General features: G+C 47.3%; 1 protein-coding gene and 2 long non-coding RNA genes across 4 annotated transcripts; all 3 read left to right on the top strand.

Moving 5' to 3' along the window:
- The first annotated feature begins 312 nt into the window (after positions 1 to 312).
- On the top strand, positions 313 to 3,534 carry LOC135384225 (uncharacterized). Its single transcript, XR_010420296.1, has 2 exons — positions 313 to 807; positions 3,090 to 3,534. It is a non-coding gene; the product is annotated as an uncharacterized LOC135384225 (long non-coding RNA).
- Positions 3,535 to 8,133: 4,599 nt separating this feature from the next.
- On the top strand, positions 8,134 to 13,698 carry LOC135384224 (uncharacterized). Of its 2 annotated transcripts, none has more exons than XM_064613435.1 (2): positions 8,134 to 8,278; positions 11,441 to 13,698. In XM_064613435.1, the coding sequence occupies exons 1-2, from the start codon at positions 8,213 to 8,215 to the stop codon at positions 13,604 to 13,606; spliced, it is 2,232 nt and encodes a 743-aa protein (XP_064469505.1). In that variant the 5' UTR covers positions 8,134 to 8,212; the 3' UTR covers positions 13,607 to 13,698. The 2 variants fall into 2 exon arrangements, with proteins under 2 accessions (XP_064469505.1, XP_064469504.1); XM_064613434.1 differs by having other exon boundaries at positions 11,438 to 13,698.
- Positions 13,699 to 17,056: 3,358 nt separating this feature from the next.
- LOC135384223 (uncharacterized) lies at positions 17,057 to 20,268 on the top strand. Its single transcript, XR_010420295.1, has 2 exons — positions 17,057 to 17,551; positions 19,824 to 20,268. It is a non-coding gene; the product is annotated as an uncharacterized LOC135384223 (long non-coding RNA).
- Positions 20,269 to 20,789: the final 521 nt, after the last annotated feature.

Below are 20,789 nucleotides of genomic sequence, written 5' to 3'. Positions count from 1 at the left end.
CTTGGTAGCGCCCACATGGCCTTTCTTGTCGTATATAATCGCCGTTCAGCACACCATTCATTCTAGTTCACCATATCGATGATGCGGCCAAAATATTTTTTCTTAACGCCAAACCCCCACATTGCGCTTTCTCTTTTGTAGCATTACATCGTAGCACTGGTGCTTCTATGTTTGACTCATTTCCGTTACACGCAATTTGAAACTACCGGAATGTGGCAGATAAAGGCAATTTGAGGCTTCTGTTGTGTTTGTCTGCCTGTTTGCCTCTGAACGATTCATTACTTTCCATCGCGTTAAAACGATCCCCGCACTTTATCGGCAGTTCAACGATTGCCATCGGATTACTGCATGTTACACCACAAGAGAGACAGACCGCTTTTGTTTGTGTGTGTCTATGTAAACTAGCAAAGTTTCAGAAGCACTTCTGTATATGCGAATCATCACGTTCTTATACATACGCTTTACACGTTACATACACTTTAGACCGTCTAGCTGGACAGACGTGACGTATAGGAAACGTCAGCGCAGCGTGTGCTTACATTATTCCTCCCGTTTCTTGCAATGTTCAGTATACTTTCGGTCATGCACTTATATGGAAGTTTTTACCGCACTGACGTCAATAGCATTCTTCAGTGTGTCTGTCCGCCGAGAGTCGCTTTATAAGAAGCGAGCATTCTCCGACCAAGCATTCACGACCCGAACAACATGAAGATCGTCCTATGTTTTGGCTTGGTCCTGCTTCTGCTTTCGTGCAATGTCCTACAAGCCTTCTATCTGCAGGACACCACAGCCACGAACGAAGAACCGGTATGTATATAGCCAAAATTTCAACAAGCTTGCCCTGTATGGGTACTTGGTCTGAATCTTCGTTACCTCAGCTATGTCACGTTGTACGTATTTGATTTGTGCTTATACATTAAGCCCTACGTACTTTTCTTTTAAGCATGGCGGTGTATCAATATTTTTGTGCGGAAACGCCAAGAATTGAGACATAGGAAACACAGGACGGCACAGCCGAATCGGTATAAAAGGCAGCCAATAGGGTGAGATAAATCAGCCGCTCATCTAGATTTTGTGTCATCGTAGCGGTATGCGGGCGTTTCGGCACAGGACATTCCGGTACGGGACTTGAACGCGTTTCGTTACAAGCTGCCTGCAACATTGAGACATATCGAGCCTGTCGATGCCATTGACCCACTTGGAAAGTATCTGCTATTAGATGAATGGATTCATGTAAGGTTAATGATATTGGGTTAATGTTTTTGTGCCACCGTTGCAGTTCGCGCTTCGTTGGCGGAGTCGGTCACGGGCTGGACAAAGTTCACTGGTTCATGAGAGTGGGGTGGGGCATATGTTTAATGACATGAAAGAGAAGGAAAAGAGATTGTGAAATATTATTCCAATTATACAGTGGAAGGTGGAAATATATTATCCACCACAAATAGCTTGCTGCTTCCGAAAACGGGGACAAAGAACAGGATCAAAAGAAGAAAAGGTGCAAATAAATACAGTCTCCTTCATAGTAATAATAAAAAGAAAGAGAGAGAGAGAGAGAAACTAGGCGAAAGAGATATTATATAGGTGCTTCCTCAGTGTTGCCAGCTCGGGTTGTCACTTCCAGAGTTCCAAATCTTTTACAGGTTGGAAGTAGAGCTGTGGTCCCAAGGGAATTGTAGCGGCGCTCATATTTCGTTTAGTGTATTAAAAAATCCTGCTTTGTCATACGCTGGTCGTGCGACTGCTCTGAAAATGGGTCGAGGTTTTTACTGTCTGCAGTATACTCGTCGATGTCAGTGAGGGTCACCTTTTCTTTGCATTGGGTCAAAAGGAAAGAGAGGCCTCCTTCAGCGATATATCCATGATTGTTATCTCAGGGCGTGGTGTCGTACTGTAAAGGGGGGGGGGGGGCTGCTTGATTTGTTTTATTTTATTAATTTATCCGGAATACAGTTGGCTGATTTTCTCCGCATTTTCTCGGGAATACCCCCCAATGTGCAAAAATACGGTCTGTGGGTGTTTTTATTTACTTACTTATTTATTTTTTTATTTTTCAGTTTGATTGGGCATTATTTTCTGGCGCGAGGATACCTGAGATAATGCTGCGCCGCACTAATTATGTCGATATGTTGGAGGCTAGCTGGCTTGATTCACTGCCCGTAACGTTGTATCACTGGGTGTTTTTCGGCATATTTTGGAGAAGAGCACATGCCATATATATGCATTCCTAAATCTTAGGCGTAACCGAATAAAGCCCTGTTGGGTACCCCGATAGCCATTCTCAGTTTATTTGCCAGCTCGTTTTTGACCCGCGTACTTCTTGGGGACGCTGCCAAAAACGTGCGTTCGTGTACATCGCCGTTCTCTTCTTTACAATACGATCGTCCCGTTACGCCATCCATAACCGTCAGTTAACGGAAGCTCTATTCCCCCGATATGCCTGAAATTGTAAGAATAGTCACTCCGATACCGAGAAAATAAGCCGTATTAATAGCGCTGTTTTTAACGTATAATAATACACACATAATTTGTTCGAGAAGATAAAAATAACGAAGACGGTTAAGAGCATCAACTGTTCACTATGTACACATTAAAAACAAGACTTTCGTGCAGTAGGCTGCACTTCTTCAAGTTTGAGGACCTGTTACAAGTGGTGAAGCATATATCAAAGAACAAGTCACATGGTACAAGAAAAAGGGTGAGGCACCATCAAGGTGCTGCGTGTCCTCAATCCTTCGCCCTTGAGCCCTAATTCCTCGTACGCATTCTAAAGCTCTTTGTGCCAACCATGGCTGCTGTGCCTATTCATGTGATGAACAAGAGAGAACTGATGTTCTGAGGCTGGGACAACATAGAAGGGACAATCACATACAAGGCCTCAAGTTGCCTAAGAAATTAACAATGAAAGATGGAAGTCACTGAAAAGGTTATCACTGAAGAAGTGCAGCCTACTGCACGAAAGTCTTGTTTTCAATGTATATAGTAAACAGTTGATGCTCTTAACCGTCTTTGTTATTTTTATCTTCTAGAACAAAATATATGTTACTACAGACACATGCTGTCCTTCAATGCAGCTTATGCTTTCATTGCAGGAACACCTCGGACGCATAAAGTCCACGCCGCAGGACACGTCGTACCAGGGCAACGGACATCATTGGGCGCGAATGGTTCTCACTGGACGTCAGCAAAAACGCGAAGCATGTCGCAACCGGTTTTGTGCAAATCTCTGTTCGGTCGCGCCAAACCTAGTTTACGGTGGGTGTGTTGATCTTTGTGTGAAGCTGAATGTTGACATACCATTATGTCCAAAAGGGAAATAACAGCGATGACACTCTTATCACCTGGAGAAATTTGTGATTGAGTGCAATAAAATTAGAGAATGCAGTAATAAGAGCAGGCCCCTGTAGCACAATGTTCACCTAAAGACACGGATAAAACCTTTTAGTGACATGGATCAGCTTGAAGCACCCATTTGCCTGAAAATCATCCAGCGTGACAGCGCTCCTGTACTGCTCTCTAATAAAAATATCAAGGTAACTGTGTGGATTGTCACTGAAATGCGACAGCATTTACGAGCTCATCACGGGCATTTCCTAACAATGTACAGTATAGAAGCCTGTGGAGACTGGAGAAACTGGTGCCCTGACAACCACAAGAAGGCTTTACCCCAGACGAAGACACGATCCATAACACGTCCCGTACTGGCATCGGGAAGTTTATCGTCATTGCCTATAGATGCAAATCGAAGACTTCCTTCGTGAAGTCCGCGAACAACAGGTGCAGGAGTCGTCAACGCTGAACTCGAAATTAAGTAAGGAACAGAAAAGAAACGTAGGGGAAGCAACAAAACTAACTAGGCTTAATTATATTCAGTATAGTACGTTTTGCGACGTCCTCGTTGTTGTGATTCTGGACAAACCGGTACACTTTTTCTACTTTTTTGGTCTAGGACATCCAGTCGAGGCATACGGCACTATTCCGATTCAGCGCTCAATGATAATCTCTGATAATCTCTCTCTAAACATACCCCCCCCCCCCTTCTACCTGGTGGAGCAAGGCTTGGTCCTTTATGCGACGTGAGCATAAAGAATTCAACCACCATTTGTGTCACTTCTGCATTAGAACGAGTTCTCACCTTCTTGTCACAGTATCCTCAGACGCTTTCAGACATATGTCGCACAGTTCTCTTAGAAGTCGGCCCAGGACGCACATTGCCCCAGAACGTCAGTCGTGACGTTGCCCACGTCTGTGAGGCCAAAAACTGCGAGCCCTAACTTCTTCTTCTTCTTCGTCCCAAGGAGAATAGCCATTAGCCACAGGGGAGGTCGGCCATAGGGCTATCAGGTTGCCTAAATATAAATGGTAAAATATAAATACACGTATTTAAATAGAGGCAAGAAAAATGTATTTATATTTATATTTAAATACCATTTTAGGGATATTTTTATTTAAAATAGACTTAATTACATATGGCCCATCTTCCCATATTTGTGGGCTTCTCCACATTAATAACCTCCCGTGATGAAGGATATCTTGTCAGAGGCTACAGGTCACTAATCCCCACGTGTTCGGGGATTTCAAGTCTTTCTAGAAAACAGTACGATGCGCGAATGAGGGCGTTGTTGCCCCCGTTGCTTCAGTCTTAGAAGCGAGGAGAGAAATGAGAACACCAGTTTGGAAAAAATGTGATTCATAACCCTCTTGTGATACTTGACAAAGCCTGGTGCCTAAAGGGAACCCTTAAAATGCAACCGTTAGCGGCAATTCTACTCAGTCATTCATTGGGAACTCCGGGCAATGGCGAGACAATTTTTGACGGGGAGTTTTTCACAATCGTTGGTGAAGATAGAAAGTCGATGAACCCACATCCTCTGGATTACCTGTCCAGGGCTCTACCAACTGAGCATCGTAACATCAGTTCTTTCATGCTCAAGAAGATGTTTCCGTTCAATGGAAAGTCGACCCACGCACGATGCTGAAATCATTACACTTCACCACGGAAAAATGAACAAATATGCGGGCACAATGTGCAGCTGATGTGCATCCACAGGTGGCTCTATTTACACAATAATTTAAAACAATAGTGTGCCTGGACTGCTCAAAATATTTACGGAAGTACTTACAGTATTTAAATACTGTCTTAATGTATTTATATTTTGTATTTAAAGCATGAAAGCGTGTAGTATTTTGTATTTATATTTAAATACACAAGAAGTGTATTTATGCCCATCCCTGCTACCTGTACTATGACTTGGCGATGAGAGTCTGGGTGGAGAATGTGACCAGCAGAGCAGAAGGATGAGCGATCACAGAGGAAGGCCACGACCCAAGCAGTCAGGTAAGGGGGAATGTTAGCATTCACTACCTCCTGCAGGAGCATAGAATGCTCTACGCTGTCATAGGCTTTAGCAACATCTATAGAGCCACCAGCGCAGAGAGAAATTCCCTCTCGCGGGTGAGGCGGATCTGGCACCCGAGGCTGGTGTGGGCCAACCGAATAGAGCAGTGCGAGCGAAAACCAATTTGTGTTCTGTTGAGAACAACAGAGGACTCTACAAACGCCGACAGCCGGCGGTGAATGATACGCTAGACAGTCTCACAAAGGATTGACGTCAGTGCGATTGACCTAGTATTGTCGAGAGAGAGGCCTCTGGAGGGCACCTTCTGAACGACGACAATTCGAGACCGCCTCCAGTCCTGGGGGATCCATGCGTGCTCCAAGGACGAATTCACAATATTCAGCAATACGCATCGATGGTTAAAGCAATGTGTCTGTGTAGCGCTTTCCTGCAGCTCGGAGCTGAGAGGAATGAGTTGCGACCCGTATAAAAGTCATGTTTGACCCAACCACCACCACCACCACCACCACCTTCTTCTTCTTCCACCACTAACCACAGTGGCCCCAAGCCTCACAGGGCGATTGGCCATGGTTCCGTGCAGGGTAATCACTGGGGGTTCATAAGACCCACGGCTTCACACGCGGGCCAAGGAGGATGGTAGAATAGTATGATTCCAGCCATAGTAGCAGGAAGGAAGGAGGCCGAAGGTGCGTGGTGATCCAGAAGCTGCCGCAGATGATAAGAAAGGCGGCGGCACTCAATCCTATTTCAAACCGCCATTTCTCAATATGGGAGGCTCCAAACGATAGGATGACGCCCAGGGAAAAGAGAACGCCTTGTCTCGCCAGCGGCTGGGCAAGGTAGCTAAGACGGGAGCGATCATAGAGGGGGCAGTGCAGGAGAAAGTGCTCCTCAGTTTCCTCTTGACCGCAGTGGACGCACGCAGGAGAGCGGCTGACACCCGCATGGTGTAAATAAAAGTTCAGGGGAAGGGCTAGGCAGCGCAGACGAGTCAGAAAGACTTCAACGTGACGGGAGATGCAGCGGTCAGTCTGCCAAGCGTGGGAAATGTTCGCATACTGGGCTGGCAGCAAGCGGAGAGCAGTCAGCCCCTGTAGCCTTCTATACCTCGCCCGCGTGATATAGAGGGCAGGGGCGAAAGAGCATCAATGAATGAGATTTTATCCAGACTGTCCGCCAACAAGTTGGGAGAGAAGCCTCAGTGACCCGGGGTCCACGTCAGAGCTTCATCCGTGATGTAGCTTGGACTCAGGGCCTGCAGCAGCTGAAGCCACTCGCAGGAGGGGCTGGCTAGGGCGGTGATGACCCATAGGGAGTCGAACAAGAGCAGGGTATGCACGGGACACCATTCTGAGGGCCAGTATGGCGAAGAGTTCGCTCTCGAACACTGGAGTTGTAGTCTGAGAAGCGGATGGGCCAGTGACAGTCCAGCTGGGGGAAGACGGCGCCGGCACCCTCCAGCTGAACCGACACAGAGGCATCGGCCGCGACGACAAAGCGAGACGGGAACTTGTTGGCGTGCGCCGAGAGGTGACCTTCAAGCCCGGGAGACGGAGCGTAGGCAAGGCCGTGCTGGAAGGCGTCGGCAACTCGCATGGCCGTGGTCGAGAGGGAGTGGTGGACACAGGAAGAGCAGTCAGAGGGGCATTCAGAGAGGACAGAAGGGATCCGACAAAGACGACCTGCGGGGTGTCGGATTTTCGCCATCGCCGGGCGATCCACTGGGTCCGATGCCTGAGAGACTGGTTCCCCCTGGTTGGTAAAGGGCTGTGGCAGAGCGAAAAGAAAGTGTTCACTGTGAGTAGGCGGAACTAACCTTCAGAGGGGGAATGCGGGCTTCTGCACAAAGCGCCTGGTTGGCCGTATACTTGGGGAGACGTATGCAAAGGCGGAGGGCTCTTCTTTCTACGGCGAATAGCCTGCCCAGGCTATGGCTGAGGCCTGTTCAGGCTCACGATAGCCAGAGAGGTGCGAGAAAAAACATTTCCAAACTCAAGAATTAGCCGCATGTAGCACTTGTACAGGGAGAGCCGGGCGCTCCTGCGCATACCACAGCGGAGGATGGTGCCAATTGCGTTCGAAGCCTTCTGGCTTATGACTTTGACATGATGGCACCAGTGAAGCATGTCATCATACCGGACACATAAGTAGCGCAGCAGGTTGGTCTCGCGGATGCTCTGGCCGGCAACATTCAGAACGATGGTCAAGGCCAGTCCGGATAGTATGGGGGAACAGCAGGACTGCAGATTTCTGGACGTTCAACGTGAGGTGGACGGAGCGCATCCAGGACGACGGCGCGAGGAATCACCTATAATAGTCACCGTCATAGTTCACGTGGGTTAGCAGACGACGAAACTCGAAGACCACGATGACTATTAGCGTCACCCAAGTGGCTAAAACCGCGATTTCCTAGCACTCGCGCGGCAACGGTCACGTGATCCAGCGCGGGCAATTTCTGTGCGCCAGGCCATCTTGACATGAAATCGCCAGACAAACCCGCCATAAGTGAACTCACCTATTCCCGCGCCACCTATTTCAAGCAGAAGAAGAAGAAGTGGTGGAGACTTGCAAGATCTGGGCAATGTGACGAGGAGACGAAGATCTGCGTTCGTTTGGCGCATATACTGTATATGTCATTAGTTACCTGCGTCTCATCTAGCCTAATTACGCCATTTGTCCTGGCCGATTCTGCCTTAGTGGCTCACGCCATCATCTCCTTGGTAGAAGAAGAAGACGAAGAAGGTGGTATGGCCCTTAGTGGATAACGGTGGATAAGTGTGGCTAAGGGCCATTTCATTTGTGGCAGAAGAAGAGGAACGGTCACTCCCCGAGGCCGAGAAGAAGAACAAGAAGGGATGGCGGATTCGGAAGCTTCCATCGTTGTCCAGGATGCCAACGGTTCTCCGTGGAATTCCTCAGAGGTATGTGCAGAATCTTTTCCCTGACCTTTTTGGACGCCGTAGAACTTGGGTCCTCACTTTGAGGCGACTCATAGTTCCATTACCACTAGCGATATCGGGTCGAGTATCCCGCCTGGGCGATGGTACTCCCCAGTCACCGTCATTATAATAAAGGGATGTAGCTCCGTATCGGGACCACTGACTTTTTAAAACAAAAACCAATAAAAACGAAAATCGAATGCTTTCAGCTAAAAGAGGAACTGATTATGAAGAAAATTAAACGGGAATGACCCTCGTATATTGCGTGAACCGTATGCAATTTTAACGCCTGTGTCGTGAAGACCATCTTCTGACCCAACCGGTGGCACATTCTCATGCCCACACCGCCTAGTGCGTGGCCGGAGGGCGTGCTCATAAAGTTTTATCCCATCGGTCGTGGGGAGCCGACAAAGTCACATTGTTGAGGGTCTACGACTCGGTTGTGCGATCGGTAATTGAGAAGGGGAGTGGTGTGTATGGCTCGGCTCGGCCTTCGGCATTGAAGGTGTTGGACCCCATCCACCACGAAGGCATACGACTCGCCACCGGTGCCTTCCGGATGTCCCCTGTGAAGAGTTTGTATGTTGAGGGCAATGAATGGTCGCTCGAGAGACGGAGACAATTTGAACATGTGAAGGCTGCGCTAAAGTACAGATGCCAGGGCGATGACCCAGTTCTACACTGTAGTGTGAACCCTGCTCTGGAGTGAATCTTCCTTACAAAGCCCTCTGTTGTACCCTCGTTTCCGTTTCGTGTGCAGGCGGCTAGTTCCCGTGTGGGATTCCGTCCCTTTGGCGTTCCCCTGCAGCAGGCAGTCCTCGATGCTACCCCTTTGGCAGAGACACCTAATAAAATCCAACTTGAAAATGACACAGTTTGACAAACAATCCACTGCACACACTGTCATTCTCCATGACTTCGGGAACCACCATGCTATCTACACTGATGGGACCAAAGTAAGCAAAGGTGTGGCGGCCGTTGCCCTTGAAGGTGATTCTATTATGACTGCACGCCTGAACGCGAACGCCACAGTTTTCACCGCAGAGCTTTACGCGATGCTCCTGGCTGTGCGGCACATTCAACAAAACGAGCTTCAAAATTCAGTAATTTACTTCGATTCTCTAAGCTCTGTGCGTGCGCAGCTCTAGGACTACCCTTCCAAGACATCCTGTCGGTGTTAAAGAGAGCTGTCTACGCACAGTGGCAGCAGGAGTGGGACATGAAAGTAAATAACAAGCTACACGTTACACAGCCACACGTTTTCCCTCCGCATCGGACTGAAAACGTCAACAGATCCTCCCAAGTTCTTTACCCGAGATTGAGGATGGGGCACACATGGCTCACGCATCACCACCTACTCAGAGGTCAGAATCCGCCAGCTTGCGCGCACTGCGGTGACAGCTTGACTGTCTTTGACGTACTGACATCCTGCCCTCACTTCGAACACCAACGCCAACAGTATTTCACCGCATTCTACAGATACCATGTCCCACTCCACGCAGCCCTTCTACTGGGTGACACTCCTCTTGTACCGTTTGATAATGTCATCCAATTTTTGACCACGTGCGGGTTACTTAGACATATGTAGGTGTTCAGCATTCCTCCGCTTTTAGCCTTTGTCACTCAACTAGATCATCATGTAAATCTCTCACCGCTCGCACTTGCAGATAGCTATTAACTACCACACTCACTTGTTATTAACATTTGTTGTTGTTATCGTCCCACATATCTCCCACATCATCTCTCCCATCATCATCTCCCACACACTTACCATAGTTTTGGCGCTCTTTGGCCTTTGTTGCCTTTGTGCCATTAAACGCATAATCTCTCTCTCTCTCTCTCAAAATGAATGGACCTGTCCGCTCCCGCCAACTTCCGGCCGCCGCTAGGCTGGCGCGGCGCGGAGAAAAACGCCGCTCGCGTGGTCCGTGGACTTTTGGCACAAGCTGTACGTGACGTACAGGCGTCGCCACCCTTAACCGTAGCTGCTTGCATGCCAGCGACGCCTTGCGCCGATGCTGGGGTGGAGGCTCTAAGACCATGGTACACGTGCGCCTCCTCTCGGTCGGTTGAGCTCAGAGTAATCGGCATGGTACGAATGGATCACCTGCTGTATAGTATCACCTTACGCCCTCGGAAAAGAGGCACAATAACCGCGCGTGTGCGTTATCGACCACGCGTTATCTAAATGCGGAAGGGCGAGCTTCAGGGGCACAATATTCTGAAATAAGTTGGAGGCATATGCAAACACTGTAGGCTCACGCATGTTTGCTCTGAGCGTTCTCTTCACTATGGTATGTGTTATCACAGAATTTTTGTTTGGTCACGTGTTTGTGTGGATGCAAATACGCAAAAGGAAACACCGATATTTTTGCTCGTATACTGATTCTCTTATCGCTGAAGTGTCCTGAAGTGATTCGTGCGTGCTTGCCATGCCGCCGCCGAGAGTGGGCGCTTGTGCACCAGGGCCCCAGAGTCTCCTCCCCAAGCAGCACAATGTACTGAAAGTCGAGTGCAATAGGGGTGGACGGGTATGTGGAAGGCCTTGAACAGACCCGTGAAACTAAAGAACATGGATAAGACACATACCGTCCACCCCTATTGCACTCGACTTTCAGTACATTGTGCTGCTTGGGTCCCCATCGACACATGGCGGCGCTGGCATGCAAGCAGGCCACGCGCTCCCGCGATACTGTTAAGGTGGGCGACGCCTGTACGTCAGAACGCTAGGGGAACTGAATGGCCAATGCTGGATAGTTTATTTGGTCACATGCCCGGTGTTCCTATATTTTTATGAAAGCGCTATAATGCGCGTGCTGAACAAGAACTGCAGAGAGTGGTACTTGTATTTTGTGTAAGGCTCACCACACTGCCGCGAAACAAATTCTGTTTCAAAAACAATCCAGGGAAAAAACATGCTGACGCCAGGAATCTAACATGGTTGCCAGATATGCTACACCGCACTAGCACGCAGTTTCCCTTGCGCTTCAAGTATAGGGGCCATTCCTGGTGTCAGCGCCTCTTGTCCCCTAGTTCTTCGAATTCGCTAATTTCTGGGCGTTTGAAACATAACGTGTCTGTGTCGTTGCTGCCTCGGTCATTTCGCGTTTTTTACGTCGTTTATAAATTCTCTCTTCCCAGCAGGGGACGACGGCCGGACAAGCAAGCAACAAAACCTACGCTATAGTGGCTTTGATGGTTTTCGCCGTCTTGGTCCTGGGCATCGCTTCAGCAGCTGTCTGGGTTCTGGTTAACAAAGAACAAAGTACGACGGAGAAAGCTCCCACACCGCTATCTCCCGGAAACGTAAAGATTCGAAAACTCTCGCCGAAGCCGAGACCTCCTGAAGCGAACTACGGAGATTATGAAGATACCAACGCGACGCCCACGGAAAGAACCAGCCCGCTGAGCGAAGACGTCTGCGACAGCGATCATTGCCGGTACGTCCGCGAGTACTTTGAGGCTATCATAGACACGGACAAGGACCCGTGTGACAACTTCTACGCGTTTACCTGTGGCATGAGTGAGCAGCTGAGAAAGAGCGGCGTGTACGTAGATAAGAGGTATCAGAATGTTGCTACACGAAATTTGACTGAAGCTATACAGAAAAATTTGGAGAAAGAACACATTCCCGCACGTGGGAGAACTCCTTTTCAGCAGTCCGCAGCGCTGTTCAGACATTGCACCCAAGTTGACAAAAATGAGTCTGCGAAAGCCGCCTCAGACTTCTTAGCCCAACATCAGATGGATCCAAAAGGAAACATGTCCTTTGACCCGTTGGACGTCATGGTTAAATTCATATTCGAAACTAACATTCCGTTAGTTTTCAAGTTGGAACAAGAAGATTTCGGTTCTCCAAATTTTACGCTGCGGCAGATCACGAAGGTCTCACTGTTGTTGGAAGGTTCGAGTATAGGCGAAATCATGTCGGAATTATTCTTGACGCCCGTCAGCGATGACCTTGTCCAACGCATCACTGAGGCGGAGCACAAGAGAAGTGAAGTCAGCAACATGTCAAGAACTGGCAGCCTAGTGTCAAATGGCAGCAACGCTATCAAGGTATTGGAGTTGGGGAAATTAGGTTTGGAAAACGGGGACGACACTCTCTCAAAGGCATGGACTAAAGCTCTCGAGCGCTACGAATCGTCTCGCCCCCTTCAAAACATGAAGATAAGCGTGACCGAGGCCGACTTTGGATTTTTTCATCGCGTCTTCGGAAAACAAAGGCTCATTTCGGATGAGGAACTGAGATGGTTATTCGCCTGGAGATGCATCCTCTACCTCTATGAAGTGGCGGTGTACAAGACCTTCTGGTGCATTAACACCGTCCTCGGGGCCATGTCAGTCCCAGCGGGTTCTACAACGGTCTTTCCGATAGTTGACGAAGAAACAGTTAGCGCTGCCAGAGAAGTGGCCGAAAGAATCGTGAACGAAATTAAAGAATCCTTTAAGACCTGCTCGTGGCTCGATGAGGAAACACGCTCCGGAGCCTTGCAGAAGATATCAAAGATGAAGGTCCGCCTGGGATACCCGCCTAAACTGAATACGTCCCAAAAAGTCGATGCGTTCTACAAGGACTTCCCCGACTTAAACGGCCCTTTTGTCCTGGATTATCTAAAGCTGAACGCATTTCAAACAAAGAAGGACTGGAAAGGTGCAGCGGATGGTTTCTCCGATTATTTCTACGACCTGGCGGTCCCTCTGAACGCGAACGAAGCCAATGGCTTCAACATGATTAGCTCGAACTTCATCTCAGTGGGTGTCCCTTTCCTCATGAAACCGCTCTTTAGCGCAGGTGGCCCCCCTGAGATCAACTATGGCATGCTGGGATTCATAACGACGCACGAGATAATGCACGGCTATGATCAAGGGGGCCGTCTCAGGGATGGCACCGGGGCCTTATCACCGTGGTTTACGCGGAAGAGTCTTGCGGAGTACAAGATCCTGGAGCGGTGCTATGTAGAACACATAGACAGTGTTCCGAAAGCGAGGTCACTCGTTGCTTTCGCGCAGGAATACCAGGCAGACGCCCTCGGCACTTTATCCCTCTTAAGGGCGTACCAGAAGGCTGCCAGAGAATCCAGGGTACATCTGGGTGACGTGAAAGGCCTGTCGAGAGATCAGCTTTTCTATGTCGCACTCTGTGTACAATGGTGCGGACTACCACCTACTACATCTGAGGGAGAGACACACCCACCTCCGGACGAGAGATGCAACGTGCCTCTCATGAACTCTGCGTACTTTAGCAGGGCGTTTTCTTGCCCACCCAACTCTCCGATGAATCCGCCGCAAAAATGCTTATTTTGGTGAATGGCGCGCTAAAAATGGGCGCCATTTCCGAACAATGCGGCGTTTATTAAAGCACGACCATCGACGGAGCTGGTCTCGTTACTGCTACAACATTTTGTGCTTTAATGGCTCCAAGGTTTTTGTCTCAACTCCCATCCACGAGGGTGGTGAACACAGATTAAGATTTCGGAGGGACACCCTAGATGTTGTGCTCGGTTACATCCGCATGTAGTTTTTTTTTTTTGGTTCGCGAGTTTCGAAATCTTGAAAAAAACATTCCCGATGTGAAGGGAAAAAAATTATAGGACTGTTACGACTGGTGTAATGTGAAATTCAGCGTAAGCTGTGCGTGTGATGAAATGAGGCCGGGTGAAAGAGCGTTGAGAAATCGACTCCCTGATTGACTGATTGATTGACTGGCTGACTAATCGGCCTGGATTGATTGACTGGATTGATTGATCGATTTATTTGTGGTCGCTCGCTGAAATTGTCGGCGAGATGAGCGGTGTCCTGAACGAGGGTTGTGCTGCCGCGTACGAGGCCCTGGTTTCGTTTTTTTGCTGCGCACTCTTCGTAGCAGTCGAAGAATCGCACAAAAACGCAGATTGGAGGAAACCATAACATGCCACCAATCTCTATCTCCGGCGTTGATGCAGTTCCAAGAACCTCCGTCTGACTCCACGGACCATATAACCACACGTGTGAGGTTTAAACACGGCAGCGCTATACCGCGCTCTGGGAAGACGAGGTTGGTGTACAACGAGACAAACAAGCACTAACGAAAGAAAAAAACTATCGGGTATATACCACGATATCGCACAGTTTAAAATCCCAGATGTTCAAAATCACCGATTTCTACGTTAAAGATTCAATGTGAAAAATCGTGCGACGATAGCGTTGAATAATACTGACAAATGGCTCAGTTTTGCGTGATGACGTCTTTAAGAAGTCGTTGTCGTGAATAAAAACGAGTTTTTTTGGCAACCATTAGGCTTAGCACGGCGGCCACATCAGATCGGCAGATATAGTCGGAATTTGGTTAGGCTAGGTGTGGTCTTTTCTTTCTTTCTTTTTTTTTTACTGTTCCTCACGCGGCTATATATATATAGGAGGGTTCCTGCAGCTGGGCGCGCGCGCGTGCAGGGTTACGCTACAGCGTCGTTTGGAATTTTGAACGTATGGGATTTTAAAGGGCGGATCCTTAACGGCGGCATTTCGGGATATATACCCTCAAACTATATCGCTCTTACAACAGAGCTTGACCGCAAAGCACGCAGCTATAGCCAACCATCATCCCAAATGACATCGTTGTCTCTCTCTCTCCCGATTTCTTGAAAATGGGCTTATTCAGTTATACTAATCGTTTCAAAAAGGCTTTCCGCAAATGTGCAACAAACTTGAAGGCAAAGAATTCCAGTCAGGAATGCAGGACAACCGAGGAGAGTTTGCTTTAATATTCACTGTGACTAAAAGGAATATGTAATCAATGTGGATGGTACGGATGCGGTCAGACGAGAAATATGCGCGGGAAAGGTACTCGTGTTGTTCATTTTAAAGCTGGTACAGCTCCGGTCAACCTTAATAATGACACTGGGGGGAAAAAAATCTCCGTTCTCATTTCTGAGTACGATAAAAGCCACCCTGAGGGCATGAGGGGGGAATAAAATCATCGGGTAAAATTGTCGCAATAATTTAGGTGGATTAATATTTCTTCAAGGCCTCCAGGGTCGCCGTAATCGCGCTCGAGAACGAGGCCATATTTTGTTTTTCTAGTGTTATTATTAAGGTTGACGGGAGCTGTACACATTCATAGATGGTCCCTTTTACTGTGAGTCCGTGCCAGAATAAAGCAAAATCATCCCTCGCGGAGTTGGAATGGTACCGCAAGGGAAGCGGATGTTAAATAAACTGTAAAGTGAAATTTTACCCCCCTGTTTCTGTGTGCGACCTGGTAGTGTTTGCCTGTGTGATGCCTCACATAGAGCCTAAGCACTCAAAGCGCGTTAATTATTACAGAGCATCAATTAGAAAAAATTAAATCGGGCGGCGGCGGGTTGCGCCCCGCAACAGCTAAAAAAGTCATGATGGGAGTATACTCCCGTCACGTGATAGCTAAGTAATACACAATGAACTTATGACCGACTACTAATCTCCAATAAACATTACTTTTAGAATCACAAGAATTACTGGGACAGTTCTTGAAAATATCGAAGAAACAGTATTATTAACAGTATTAAGAAACAGAGATTATCGGATAAAAATAGTTACCGCGATCAAAAGGCATCCAGAACGTCGCGCAGGAACAGCACCCGCATTGCTTACAAACCGTTTGGTCGCCGATCACGGGAACCGCCACTTTAAGGTCACGTGGTGCGCCTTGACGTTTGTTGCGACGTGCGACCAGAACCTGTCCAGGATGCATTGCGTTCGCCCAACGCGCTTTCGTCTACGGAACAATGCATAGGATGTCACCCCTGTGCTCAGAATGGAGCCCGTACTGAGAACTTCTATGAGAAACTCTACTATAACACGTAATCTCAGTTCAGTCAGTAGGAAGACTTACTTCTGTTGGCACGTGTTGTTGCCCATTGCTGGGATGGTTTCTAGCCCAGCTGATTCACTCGGATTATATTAACTGTCAAATAAAATAATACAATTTCACCCTCAGCTTTGTGTACTGGCGTTCATGCACAGCAATGGAATACCTGTGGCATCGGGAACAGCCTGGAAAAAGGGGGAAGCAGTGACATAGTCGTATAAGCAGTGTATAAGCCCCGTTCTGGACTTGTATGCGAAAGCTTATCTAGGTTATCCCTAGGTTATCGTGCGTATATCGGAGCCAATCACGGTGGTGTGTGAGTGTTACGGGGAATCTTATCTACTGAATGGTTCCGACTGATACGGTTCCACGTATACAACCTTATCGACGGTTTCCTAAAAGTTTCTAATGCCTCTATACCACCACATTTCAAAGCGCGAATGTCCTACTGTCATAGTCATATCTGCTAAGTGTGACGTATATCAGCACGGCCACATCCCCCCCTTATCAGACGTTGATTGCTTCAATTTCGCCCATCGCGGGTACTCCCTAGCGGTACCAGGTGCCCTTTTGCACATGGGGTCATGTGGCCATGACGGTGCGATGAGCGGCAGTGAGCCCTTGGTAGCGCCCACATGGCCTTTCTTGTCGTATATAATCGCCGTTCAGCACACCATTCATTCTAGTTCACCATATCGATGATGCGGCCAAAATATTTTTTCTTAACGCCAAACCCCCACATTGCGCTTTCTCTTTTGTAGCATTACATCGTAGCACTGGTGCTTCTATGTTTGACTCATTTCCGTTACACGCAATTTGAAACTACCGGAATGTGGCAGATAAAGGCAATTTGAGGCTTCTGTTGTGTTTGTCTGCCTGTTTGCCTCTGAACGATTCATTACTTTCCATCGCGTTAAAACGATCCCCGCACTTTATCGGCAGTTCAACGATTGCCATCGGATTACTGCATGTTACACCACAAGAGAGACAGACCGCTTTTGTTTGTGTGTGTCTATGTAAACTAGCAAAGTTTCAGAAGCACTTCTGTATATGCGAATCATCACGTTCTTATACATACGCTTTACACGTTACATACACTTTAGACCGTCTAGCTGGACAGACGTGACGTATAGGAAACGTCAGCGCAGCGTGTGCTTACATTATTCCTCCCGTTTCTTGCAATGTTCAGTATACTTTCGGTCATGCACTTATATGGAAGTTTTTACCGCACTGACGTCAATAGCATTCTTCAGTGTGTCTGTCCGCCGAGAGTCGCTTTATAAGAAGCGAGCATTCTCCGACCAAGCATTCACGACCCGAACAACATGAAGATCGTCCTATGTTTTGGCTTGGTCCTGCTTCTGCTTTCGTGCAATGTCCTACAAGCCTTCTATCTGCAGGACACCACAGCCACGAACGAAGAACCGGTATGTATATAGCCAAAATTTCAACAAGCTTGCCCTGTATGGGTACTTGGTCTGAATCTTCGTTACCTCAGCTATGTCACGTTGTACGTATTTGATTTGTGCTTATACATTAAGCCCTACGTACTTTTCTTTTAAGCATGGCGGTGTATCAATATTTTTGTGCGGAAACGCCAAGAATTGAGACATAGGAAACACAGGACGGCACAGCCGAATCGGTATAAAAGGCAGCCAATAGGGTGAGATAAATCAGCCGCTCATCTAGATTTTGTGTCATCGTAGCGGTATGCGGGCGTTTCGGCACAGGACATTCCGGTACGGGACTTGAACGCGTTTCGTTACAAGCTGCCTGCAACATTGAGACATATCGAGCCTGTCGATGCCATTGACCCACTTGGAAAGTATCTGCTATTAGATGAATGGATTCATGTAAGGTTAATGATATTGGGTTAATGTTTTTGTGCCACCGTTGCAGTTCGCGCTTCGTTGGCGGAGTCGGTCACGGGCTGGACAAAGTTCACTGGTTCATGAGAGTGGGGTGGGGCATATGTTTAATGACATGAAAGAGAAGGAAAAGAGATTGTGAAATATTATTCCAATTATACAGTGGAAGGTGGAAATATATTATCCACCACAAATAGCTTGCTGCTTCCGAAAACGGGGACAAAGAACAGGATCAAAAGAAGAAAAGGTGCAAATAAATACAGTCTCCTTCATAGTAATAATAAAAAGAAAGAGAGAGAGAGAGAGAAACTAGGCGAAAGAGATATTATATAGGTGCTTCCTCAGTGTTGCCAGCTCGGGTTGTCACTTCCAGAGTTCCAAATCTTTTACAGGTTGGAAGTAGAGCTGTGGTCCCAAGGGAATTGTAGCGGCGCTCATATTTCGTTTAGTGTATTAAAAAATCCTGCTTTGTCATACGCTGGTCGTGCGACTGCTCTGAAAATGGGTCGAGGTTTTTACTGTCTGCAGTATACTCGTCGATGTCAGTGAGGGTCACCTTTTCTTTGCATTGGGTCAAAAGGAAAGAGAGGCCTCCTTCAGCGATATATCCATGATTGTTATCTCAGGGCGTGGTGTCGTACTGTAAAGGGGTGGGGGGCTGCTTGATTTGTTTTATTTTATTAATTTATCCGGAATACAGTTCGCTGATTTTCTCCGCATTTTCTCGGGAATACCCCCAATGTGCGAAAATACGGTCTGTGGTTTTTTTTTATTTACTTATTTATTTATTTTTTATTTTTCAGTTTGATTTGGAATTATTTTCTGGCGCAAGGATACGTGAGATAATGCTGCGCCGCACTAATTATGTCGATATGTTGGAGGCTAGCTGGCTTGATTCACTGCCCGTAACGTTGTATCACTGGGTGTTTTTCGGCATATTTTGGAGAAGAGCACATGCCATATATATATGCATTCCTAAATCTTAGGCGTAACCGAATAAAGCCCTGTTGGGTACCCCGATAGCCATTCTCAGTTTATTTGCCAGCTCGTTTTTGACCCGCGTACTTCTTGGGGACGCTGCCAAAAACGTGCGTTCGTGTACATCGCCGTTCTCTTCTTTACAATACGATCGTCCCGTTACGCCATCCGTAACCGTCAGTTAACGGAAGCTCTATTCCCCCGATATGCCTGAAATTGTAAGAATAGTCACTCCGATACCGAGAAAATAAGCCGTATTAATAGCGCTGTTTTTAACATATAATAATACACACATAATTTGTTCCAGAAGATAAAAATAACGAAGACGGTTAAGAGCATCAACTGTTCACTATGTACACATTAAAAACAAGACTTTCGTGCAGTAGGCTGCACTTGTTCAAGTTTGAGGACCTGTTACAAGTGGTGAAGCATATATCAAAGAACAAGTCACATGGTACAAGAAAAAGGGTGAGAAGTACGCAGCACCATCAAGGTGCTGCTTGTCCTCAATCCTTCGCCCTTGAGCCCTAATTCCTCGTACGCATTCTAAAGCTCTTTGTGCCAACCATGGCTGCTGTGCCTATTCATGTGATGAACAAGAGAGAACTGATGTTCTGAGGCTGGGACAACATAGAAGGGACAATCACATACAAGTTGCCTAAGAAATTAACAATGAAAGATGGAAGTCACTGAAAAGGTTATCACTGAAGAAGTGCACGAAAGTCTTGTTTTCAATGTATATAGTAAACAGTTGATGCTCTTAACCGTCTCTGTTATTTTTATCTTCTAGAACAAAATATATGTTACTACAGACACATGCTGTCCTTCAATGCAGCTTATGCTTTCATTGCAGGAACACCTCGGACGCATAAAGTCCACGCCGCAGGACACGTCGTACCAGGGCAACGGACATCATTGGGCGCGAATGGTTCTCACTGGACGTCAGCAAAAACGCGAAGCATGTCGCAACCGGTTTTGTGCAAATCTCTGTTCGGTCGCGCCAAACCTAGTTTACGGTGGGTGTGTTGATCTTTGTGTGAAGCTGAATGTTGACATACCATTATGTCCAAAAGGGAAATAACAGCGATGACACTCTTATCACCTGGAGAAATTTGTGATTGAGTGCAATAAAATTAGAGAATGCAGTAATAAGAGCAGGCCCCTGTAGCACAATGTTCACCTAAAGACACGGATAAAACCTTTTAGTGACATGGATCAGCTTGAAGCACCCATTTGCCTGAAAATCATCCAGCGTGACAGCGCTCCTGTACTGCTCTCTAATAAAAATATCAAGGTAACTGTGTGGATTGTCACTGAAATGCGACAGCATTTACGAGCTCATCACGGGCATTTCCTAACAATGTACAGTATAGAAGCCTGTGGAGACTGGAGAAACTGGTGCCCTGACAACCACAAGAAGGCTTTACCCCAGACGAAGACACGATCCATAACACGTCCCGTACTGGCATCGGGAAGTTTATCGTCATTGCCTATAGATGCAAATCGAAGACTTCCTTCGTGAAGTCCGCGAACAACAGGTGCAGGAGTCGTCAACGCTGAACTCGAAATTAAGTAAGGAACAGAAAAGAAACGTAGGGGAAGCAACAAAACTAACTAGGCTTAATTATATTCAGTATATTACGTTTTGCGACGTCCTCGTTGTTGTGATTCTGGACAAACCGGTACACTTTTTCTACTTTTTTGGTCTAGGACATCCAGTCGAGGCATACGGCACTATTCCGATTCAGCGCTCAATGATAATCTCTGATAATCTCTCTCTAAACATACCCCCCCCCCTTCTACCTGGTGGAGCAAGGCT

This window comes from Ornithodoros turicata, chromosome 2 (genome assembly GCF_037126465.1).
Source record: "Ornithodoros turicata isolate Travis chromosome 2, ASM3712646v1, whole genome shotgun sequence".
Taxonomy (NCBI): Eukaryota; Metazoa; Arthropoda; class Arachnida; order Ixodida; family Argasidae; genus Ornithodoros; species Ornithodoros turicata.
This window is presented reverse-complemented; position numbering and strand designations above follow the sequence as displayed.

Coding starts and splice junctions, on each gene's coding strand:
- LOC135384224 (XM_064613434.1), top strand. CDS start 8,213: ATGGCGGATTCGGAAGCTTCCATCGTTGTCCAGGATGCCAACGGTTCT. Junction 8,279..11,437: donor CTCCGTGGAATTCCTCAGAG/GTATGTGCAGAA, acceptor CTCTCTTCCCAG/CAGGGGACGACGGCCGGACA.